This window comes from Cucumis sativus, chromosome 2 (genome assembly GCF_000004075.3).
Source record: "Cucumis sativus cultivar 9930 chromosome 2, Cucumber_9930_V3, whole genome shotgun sequence".
NCBI lineage: Eukaryota > Viridiplantae > Streptophyta > Magnoliopsida > Cucurbitales > Cucurbitaceae > Cucumis > Cucumis sativus.
Window position 1 is genome coordinate 9,748,661 of NC_026656.2, and position 9,949 is coordinate 9,758,609.

General features: G+C 34.2%; 1 protein-coding gene across 1 annotated transcript; it reads left to right on the plus strand.

Annotated features, from left to right (window-relative positions):
* The first annotated feature begins 2,303 nt into the window (after positions 1–2,303).
* Positions 2,304–6,554, plus strand: LOC101216505 (multiple inositol polyphosphate phosphatase 1-like). Its single transcript, XM_031880844.1, has 10 exons — positions 2,304–2,434; positions 2,997–3,051; positions 3,164–3,316; positions 3,721–3,861; positions 4,095–4,146; positions 4,618–4,761; positions 4,832–4,946; positions 5,046–5,244; positions 6,031–6,072; positions 6,159–6,554. Exons 1-10 carry the CDS (start codon positions 2,304–2,306, stop codon positions 6,321–6,323), a joined length of 1,197 nt encoding a protein of 398 aa, XP_031736704.1. The 3' UTR covers positions 6,324–6,554.
* Positions 6,555–9,949: the final 3,395 nt, after the last annotated feature.

The following is a 9,949-nucleotide window of genomic DNA, read 5'->3' on the forward strand; positions in this document are numbered from 1 at the left end:
GCCCTAAGGTCTAGCTCTTTGAGCTCTGGGGCTTCACAAAAGATGTGTGCCTGAGGCATGCCTTATTTTTGTGAGCCTTGCCTCAAGGGTGAGGCGCCAGACCTGGGCCTTGAGCCTAAGCTTGCATCGGAGAGGGCTTTTTAAAACACTGGTCACACTTATCGAGCAAGAAAAGAAGAGAGACCACTTCCCTATTGGATGAGTGACGGTGGAGCCTGAAAGAAAAGACACCAGACTTCCTCCCAAACCAAAAAATTAGAGATCAGATGATTTTTAAGGGAGACAAATGATAAAAATGAGGAAAGATAGAGTAAAGCAAAGGGGGCGATCCCCAATCCACTGATCTTACAAACGTCTCCTTGGCATCCCCCACAATGCATCTGACCCAAGGACAGGGAAGGGAGCTCAAGTGAGATGTCCTTCACAAGGAGTACGGTGTGCGCCTCTAATCCCTTTAGCCACCCACTCAAAGGGAGCAGAACCATGCTTGCTCACATTGATCCTATGCTACAAAGATTCAGGCTCAAGGGCAAAACGCCAAAGCCGCTTAGCTAAGGCTTTGTTATACAGCCTTAAGTTACCAATCTCCAACCCTCCCTGATTCATAGGGCCCCCAACAATTTGCCAGCTAACCAAATGGGACCCCTTCCTTCCCAAAGAAAATCTCTCATAAGCTTCTCGATACTTTTGCAGATAGAGCTAGGAGCTTTAAATAAGGAGAAGCAGTAAACAGGAATACCGCTAAGCACAGATCTACTTGAAGTTAATCTACCACCCTTAGAGAAACAAAATTTGTTCGAAGAAGCTAACCTTTCATTTGCTTTTGCCTGGCATCAAAATACTCAAGTTCTGCTGATAGACCTTTTTCTTTCTCAAAATCAGCAAACCAAGACTTTTTACAGTATCTTTTATCCTTTTGAGTTTGGAATTAATAACAAAACCAACTCAACCTTGTACCCTAAATCAGCGGCTGACGCTTTGATCTTTTCGTAACGTTCCTTTAGTAGCAACCAACTATTGCAAAATCGAAAAGGAGGACCCCATACCAACGAACTCTTTTGGAAGTTGGATGATTTTCTATTTTTCTAATTGGAGAGCCACCTTTAGTCATTTTTTCCAGATCTATAAAGTTATTGAGAATCATGGTGTTCCACTTGTTTCAGAAGGACCGATTACAAGATCTAAATCATCAAAGATTCAACAATCATTCATTCTTCATGTACAAGAATGGATATGGTCGGTTCACCATGAATTTCATGTGCCACATACTAATACAAGAGACGAAGGACCATTTGGAGTTTTGAAGGTCAATGTTTTCTCGATTGAAGTGGACTGTGGTAGACATTAAACTTCCATGAAGTCAACAATTTGATGACCTCATGACTTACTTAATATCACATTTTTATTATATTTACATTTGTTTTAATTTAACTAGTGAGGGTAACTACCATTAATAGCTTAGTATTAAAGATGATAGTTGGAAATTAGTTGTTGGGAGATAAAAATATTAGTTAATGTTTTAAAAACTTTTGGTATTTTCATTACCTCTATAAAGCTATATAATGCCTTTCCTTTCATTTATAAAAACAAAACTTTTGATGAATGCAATTTGAAATCTCATTTTGAGAGTTTTCCCTTAATTTGCAATTCTTGTGATAGAATGCATGCTTTTTGATAGGTTATATTCCAAACTTGTTGGTTTCCAAAAAACCAATTTGGTTAATTAGCTTTCATGATGCTTTTTGATAGGGAGTTATTGTCTTCCTCGAGCGTGAATGAAATAGGTGGAAGTAAAATATCTATGTTTCAGAATTTTATTGATAGATCATGAATGATTGGGTTCTATCATGTATGCCCCCATTTAAGATTAGTTTTCCATTTTTTGATCGTTTCAGTTGACTCCACCATTTCCTCTTTGGTCAAAATATGCATTAGGTTGCTTGAATGAACTTAAATGGAAAACTATATCTTTAATCCCCCTTACAGAAGGGGAGGCATGTGAAGTTGCTTTCTCTCCACGGATTCTAGCAGAGTGTGTGTGTGTGTTTTTTTTTCGGGCGTGTATGTAAATGTATCAAATGCTTTGTTGCATAGCTTGGGATTTATACCATATTTTTGCATGGTTTGTTTGCAAGCTTTTTAACAACAATACTTGATTTGACTATTTGTAATTTTTTTAAAGCTAAAGATTCCAAAGAAATGAATAGATTTAATGGTTTGTTTTTTCTCAGGCTAGGCACGGTACTTGTGCTCCAACCAAAAAACGGATCAAAGAGTTGAACAACTTAAAGAATCAATTAGGGATGCTTTTAAGTGCTGCTGCAGGAAATGGTTTGTCTCTGCATAAAGTTCCTTCCTGGTTGAAGGGATGGAAATCTCCTTGGAATAAAAAAGGGAATGGTGGAGAATTAATTTCTGAAGGAGAGCAAGAATCGTATGATCTTGGAATTAGAACAAGAAAATTGTTTTCTGACTAGTTGAGTGATGATTATCACCCCAACATATATACAATCATAGCAACTCAGGTTATTTTCGCTTTTGGCATTGTTTATGTTGTCAGCTGTGTGTCACGGACATATTTTTCCAAAGTGTGTTTACCTTTGGTTATATGCTCCAATTACCCCTAATTTATCTCATCTTTAGTTTGCATAACTAGTTTAGGTGTTTGCTTTTCATTCTAGGTCATAAAGCTTGGGTGTGACGTTTCGGCATTTTCATATGCAAGCCTGCCAGAGAGGAAAATGTTCAAAATGTACTATAGGGGAGGCATACCAGTTGAATCCCCGCCCAATCATTAGTTGTACTCTTTGCAAGCAACCCTTTTTTCTTGCAATTGACAGTCTTTAATGCTTATTATAACGTCTTTTTCAATGTATTTCTTTCTTTTCCGCGTTTTATAAATAAAATTTCCTTAAAACGCAAACGAAGGTTACGACATACATCGACGTTACCCACAACTCTTGGATATTGATCAGCTGACTTGTTCATCAAGTTAGAACAAGTGCTGCACAATCGTCCGTCTCGAGGTTGAAACGCTACGATTATGACACTGTGCACCTCTAACTTTTAACTGTGTGGATTGGAAGAATATAGACTTGGAGTTTTGTTTATTTGTTTGAACAACAAACTGTCTGATTATGTTCGTTTCTCTACGACTAATTAGATTCCTCGGGTTTTAGATCGTCTTGGATTAGATCGTCTATTTAGTGGGAGAGGAAGCCTTGGCTTAGATCGTCATCGAGCTTTTTCTGTTGTTAGTGAGAGTCGTGCCAGTGATTCGATGCTTAGGTTTTTCGATTGTTGTCAGAGATATGAGGTAATTATGAATTCTTAATATCTTCTAATTTCTATGGTTTATATTTGCCAAAATTTGATTACATACTACTATTTTCATTAAAATCATACTTTTTGTTTTCTGTTTTTCACTTTAATTATTGTTATGTGTTAGTTTGTGCATCGAAATTAGATCAAAAGTATTAAATGTATGAATTCATTGGACATTGACATCAACAACATCCATCTTGTGGCCATCATTATTCTTGAATTTTCTGAATGTTACACTGTTATTCTAAAACATCAATCGATTTATTTCTGCCAGTTTAACTTTCAGTAGGTCAACCATTAGAAAAAATTGTTTTCAACTCTTAAATCTGGCATGATTAATTAAAATGTTTAATGGTTGACGTTGCTATCATTCATCACTACAAATTTTCAATGCAGGATTACAGGAAGAATCAGGAACCTGAAATTGAGAAGCGTAAGGAACCTGTACTTGATGATATTTCTAAGTCACTCACTGAACGTTATGGTCTAAATTTTACCCGGCAACAAATTTCATCTCTTTGGTTTCTCTGTAAGCAGGTGATTCTTCATTCATATACTTGGAATATGGCGAATGCCGAAGTCCCCCATAAAATATTCAGGTTCAAGGATCTTGAGAATGGATTTTGGAATTTTACAGTCAATTGTTTTGTCTTGGGGTATGCACTTGCAAAGTAGCAACTTAACCTTTTAATTGGCGATGATATTGAAAATGGGATTTTTCTAAGAAAACGTTTATGATTCTAAGAGAACACCTTCTCCTTCATCTGCAGGAGGCATCCTTATTGGATGTAACAGATCAAGCTTGTGGAATGTTCAGCCTGTCTTACTTGAATTATCGGTCTTATTATTTACTGTCATGTAAATGGTACGGTTTGGTTTTAAATGCATGTTACAAGTCCTTATATTTCATGGAGCAAGTATAGCTTATTACTTCTCATCTCATTATGTATATATCTAACTAAATTTAGCTTTTATTAAAAGGAACAGAAAATATGGATATGTATTTATGTATTCTTCATACGAATCTGAATAGTGTTGGATGGGAATTCAAGCTAGAAAATACATTTTCTTAAAAGAACAGAGGGTTTGAGAGAAATGAGATGGGCATTAATTGGATATATTATATATATACATATTCACAGACATACATATAGGTTATAGCTTGAATGGTCAGTGAGCTTGTATACGAGGTTAGCTTGTACCCTGGAATATTTATCTATCAAGATGATCAGACTTTTGAGTTTTTTCTAATCCACTTGTATAGAATCAGGTTTGCAATCTATGTTTTGTGTCCTCAGGTTGCTTTGTTAGAGTGGACGGATGATATGGAGGTGTTTATATTGAAGGGTTATGGCAATTCATTAAACTATAGAATGGGAGTTCCTTTGTTGCAAGATATTGTTCAATCCATGGAGAAAGCTATCACAGCCAAAGAAGGTACACACACATCTTAAAAGGCCAATGCTGGAAGTTATATTTACTTTGTGTTTCATTTTGCTATTGGCAGAAAAACAAGTTCCTGGCAGCTATGAGAAGGCAAGACTTTGTTTTGCTCATGCTGAAATTGTGCTTCCATTCACATGTTTGCTCGGGCTTTTCCTTGAAGGAGGACATCATGGTAAGTTTTTTTTTTTTCTTTTGTATGAATAAAGCACTTCTAAATTGATGCACTGATCTTTCTCAGTTTTGGATTTTATTTTTTTAACATCTGAATATAACAGGATACAAATACAAAGGGAGCAGTCTTTGCAACTTCCTCCACGGCCCCCAGCTATTAGAATCTGGAAGGGAAGTGCTGTTGCACCTTTTGCTGGGAATAATATGCTGAATATGCTGGTTCTCTATAGCTGCCCCGCAGCTAACTTGTCAGACGGGTACTTTGTGCAAGTCTTGCATAATGAAGAACCCATAGCAATGCCGGTTAGCGCTCTCTTATCATGTCTTATTTATAGCTCATCTTTGGGCTTCCTTAAAAGTTTCATTCTTACCTCTTTTAATGCATAAAATGTCTGAAACAAAGGCTATATCTTTTTGTTTTGTTTTTTTAAATAAGCTTTAGAAACACCATTTGGAGTTTCTATATTTAAGGTGCTTCTTTGAAACATTATTGTTTTTAAAATTTGACAGAATTTAAATAGGTTTTCTAAGAAATGTGAAAACAATAACAAGGAAACTATAGCAAACAAATATCAACTTCAACAAAAAAAAAAAAAAAAACTTAAAGTTAAACCGTTATCTAAGGAGATCTTAATGTTATTTTGTTTTAAGATCTACATTTATAGAAGATTCTAAGGTTGGATTCTCATCTCAAAGTTTTCTATTCTTGACATTTCTTGCTGATTTTTGTAGCTTGTTCATATTACGAGTTATTAATGAATTTATTAGAGCACTAGTTAAAGGTATATATGTAAGATTGGTATGGTATTGTATGGTATTAGTAAGGGGTATTATGGGTAATTATGTAGTAGTGTCTTGGTTATAAACTTATAAAAACAAGGGGAGTTGTGGACCTTAGAGGGTTTGTGGATGGTTTTGGTGGGAGTTTCCATTGGGAGAAAGATAGCCCTCTCGAAAGACTATCCGTGTATTGTAACCATGCTTGATATTGCAATATACTACTATCTTTGTGCTCTTATTGATTTCTTTCTTTTGAGTTTTTTCGTGAGTTGGGATTCGAACAGATTTTTTTTGTACTTGGATGAATAGGGTTGCGATGGTTTGCATTTTTTCCCCTTCCAAATGTTCAAGGTAGAATTTACCGCTTCATTTTGAGTTACACACGAGCATTTTATTACTACATAATGATAATATCTTAAAATTGTGATCTTTTGTAGGATAAACTTGTGGCCCCTCATCTTGGACATGATTTCAACACGTTGTGCACTGTGAATGTGGAAGAACCATCACCACCTCCTGAACCGAGTAAGTTTTCATTGTTTTGTTGGCTCTTTTGGCTATGGAATGATGATAAACAACCTCTAACAGATGAATTGGAATGATGCTTACTAACTAATTCAATCTTTGTTGTTGAAATTGTTTTCTTAATGTGTATATCATCAACAAGCGCAGACGCTGAGTTCACATTTTATTAAATGTAGGCAAAAGTCACTCATTTTTTTTGTACTAATTTCAAGTTTTGTTTTAACCTCGTCTCGAGCTTCCATTTGTTTGACATCAAAGATTTAGACTCCAATATGATTATGGCTTTTGCTTGATGTTTTACCACAAAAGGCAAGTGCTTCATTTTTTTGTATTAATTCAAAATTTATGTCACTATTTTACAATTTTATCCGTATGACAAAAAGGATCGAGTTTGTTTCATCCTTTTGCCATTTTTGTTGTAATTTTTGAAATCATTTAAATAAAATTCCAATTATATTTATCCTATTTAAAATATAATTACATTTTCTATCAACAAGCAACGGCTCTGTTCATTAAAGTTGAAATTTGTATTCAATTTAAGAGGGGTAACAAGATAATGTTAAAACTAAACTCAAAATTGATACTTACCTTGATTTTATGTTCTTGGTTGCATGGAAATGCTAAGATAAAAATATTTTTAAAATAGTCATTTTTTGTTGGGTCTTTTAAAAACTATAACAAAGTGACAAAATATTACATGGTATAGAACAATTACACGTCCACAATGAAAAATATTAGAAATGTTTTGTGATTAATTGACATCCAATAGTTGTGATATATTTAAGAAACGATTAGATTTGACTATTCTTTCATTTAGATATTTGGTTGATTGTTTTTCAAAATTCTTTGGTACACAATCGTTTAGATTTGATTATTCTTTTGTACATTTTTAATTATTTAAATTTGGTACATGTTTAATTATTTAAATTTGGATAGTCAAATCTAAACGATTTTTTTTTTACACGATCGTTTAGATTTTACTATTCTTTAGTACATATTTAATAAGATTTTTTTAAAGATTTTTTTGGTACACGTTTAGACTTGGCATATGGTCGTTTAAATTTGGATAGTAAAATCTAAACAATTTTTTTTTTATAATTTTTTTGGTATACGATCGTTTAAATTTGGATACCCAAACCTCAACAATTTTTTTTTTCAAGATTTTTTTGGTACACAATCAATACATTTAGATTTGATGCATGATTATTTATATTTGGAGCTCGATCATTTAAATTTGGCTAACAAAATCTAAATGATTTTTTTAAGATTCTTGACACACGATCATTTAGATTTTTGGTACGCGTTCATTTAGATTTGGCAATCCAATATTCCAACGATTTTTTCATGATCCTTTATATTTGACACAATCATAAACCAACCAAATAACAGTTTGAAAAAAATAAAAGAAAAATTGCAGAAGAAGAGAAAAGGACAATGAAAAGGAAAAGAAAAATTGGAGAAGAATGAAGATGGAAAAAAAAATTGCTAAAGAGGAAGAGAAGAAAGACAAAAAAAATCGCAGAAGACGAAGAGAAGAAAAAGTCGCAGAAGAGGAAGAGAAGAAAGACGATAAAAAGGAAGAAAAAATTTTAAATATAAAAAAAAAGGGTCAGTTTTATGAGCTTTTTCATTTTGTTACATGAACTGTAAATATTTTGTCTGTTTCTTATATTTATGAAAATTAACATTTTTTCTCAAAATTTTAAATATAAGTTCATAAATGAACTTCAAAAAAGAAAAAGTGCATTAAGAAAAAACTTTTACTGGTTAGAAGATTAATGATAGGAGAAAAAGAAAAGATACAAATATCAAATGCAATCAAATAGAAATAAGTTTTTTAAATACAAACCTTCTTCCAATACTAACATAGAAATTGATCGTTACTTTGCAATATTTGTTCGACCAGATGCGGATTCGTGTTTGTGAGGAGATAACGAGGAATCGAGAAGCTTCAAGGGTAAGTTTTCTTCTAACCTATTTTTTGTTTAATTAGGGTAGATTATTCATGTTAATTTTTAAATTTGTTTAGATGCATTTAGAGTAAGTTTCGATCGTTTTTTTGCTGCATTTGTATGCTTTCAATCAGATGCAATATAACTTACTAAACCATCCTTACGATTAAGGTGTGCTTCTCTCGAAGTCATTATACGCCATACATGGTCACCTCTCTGGATCCATATGACTAAGTATGATTAGGTGAGGTATATCTAGAAGACATTACTTATAAATAGTATAGGACTTCGAAATTAAGGACAACAACCTCTCAGCCCCTAATGCCCACACTTTGTTCGTCTTTTGGGATACAAATGTTGGAAATGATCTTGCAAAGAAAGTTAAAAGTCTTCCTTGTGCACGTTAGCCATGTCCTTGCTATTTACCCTCTTAGGTAGTTGGCGACTTACGCTGGCCAAGCAATGAGAATAGCTTAACTAATGTGATACGACTTATAAGCAAAACTTCTTATCAATAACTTATCACTAACCTAAGCTACAAATAACACATTGACTGATGGAGAGTGATAACGTGTATAGATACATGTTATTATAGTCTCTTTTATCTGGATAATGAGGCCAAAATATGAAAGAAGAGGATCAAATACATCTTACATAAGTATTATGCCTGTTTTACGAGATTTCCATGTCTTAACACATGATGATTAGAAAGGAAGAAAGTAGTGAATCGAAGGGGACATCTCGCGCAAAGGCTACGCGATAGGAACTCGTTTGGTGACTAACACCTCTAGGCAAGGAACCACATAATCACACGAGGGAGATTCACTAGACGACAAGGATGATAGTTAAAGCTGATGTAACGTGACAAGGCTGCTATCAGAACTGAAATGATCAGAATAATAATAATTTCCCACCGAAAACTGCCTCTAAAAAGTCTCCTCCACCAGAGTGAAGGGAGACTTGTGTGGGCCAAGTGGGGGCTTACATGGGCTAGAGAGAGATGAGTTAGAAGGAAGGACTTGAAAGGGCCAAGGTCTAGAGAGAGATGGCAAAAAGGAATAGCCTTTTCATCGGCTATGAAGAGTTTCTTCTTCTTCTATGGTCATACTGTAAATGAGAGCTTAAGGTCTGAGTAGTGAAGGTTTTGTTCTCCCATTACCCCTAACTTGTAATATTCCTCATCTTCTTTGTCTTCTATTTCTGTATTTCTTTGTAAATGTTGTTTATATTGTACAATAGCCAAAGACCTACATTCTTTAATGTATATCACATGTTTATATCTTTCCAATCCCTCATTTCTTGGTTTTTCACTTGTCAATGTGTTACTAATAGTTAGGTTATGATAAGTTCTTGATAAGAAGTTTAACTTATAATTCTTATCGTGTTAGTTGAGTTAATCTCATTGTTTGGCCAACGTAAGTCATCAACTACCTGAGAGAGTAGGTAACAAGGGCATGACTAACACGCATAAGGGAGAGTCATCTCCCTTTATGAGATAACTTCCATCATTTGTATTCTGAGAGGTGAACAAGTGTGGACATTAAGCACCAAGTGGTTTCTATCCATAATTGCATAGCTCTATACATTTTATAAGTGAAATCTTCTACATATCTCTCTCCTAATCACATTTAATCATATGAATCCCGAAAGGTAACCATGTGTGGCGTTTAATGACTCTAAGAGGAGTACGTCTTAATTATAAGTTGGTTGAGCGAGTTATATCACATCGAGGTTGTCGCATTACTTAATTG

Bases quoted from the DNA above. Each gene is read 5' to 3' on its own strand.
- LOC101216505 (XM_031880844.1), top strand. From the start codon at position 2,304: ATGCTTTTAAGTGCTGCTGCAGGAAATGGTTTGTCTCTGCATAAAGTT. The intron at 3,052-3,163 runs GTGCACCTCTAA...ACGACTAATTAG, and splicing joins AACGCTACGATTATGACACT to ATTCCTCGGGTTTTAGATCG. The intron at 4,147-4,617 runs CTTACTTGAATT...ATGTTTTGTGTC, and splicing joins TTGTGGAATGTTCAGCCTGT to CTCAGGTTGCTTTGTTAGAG.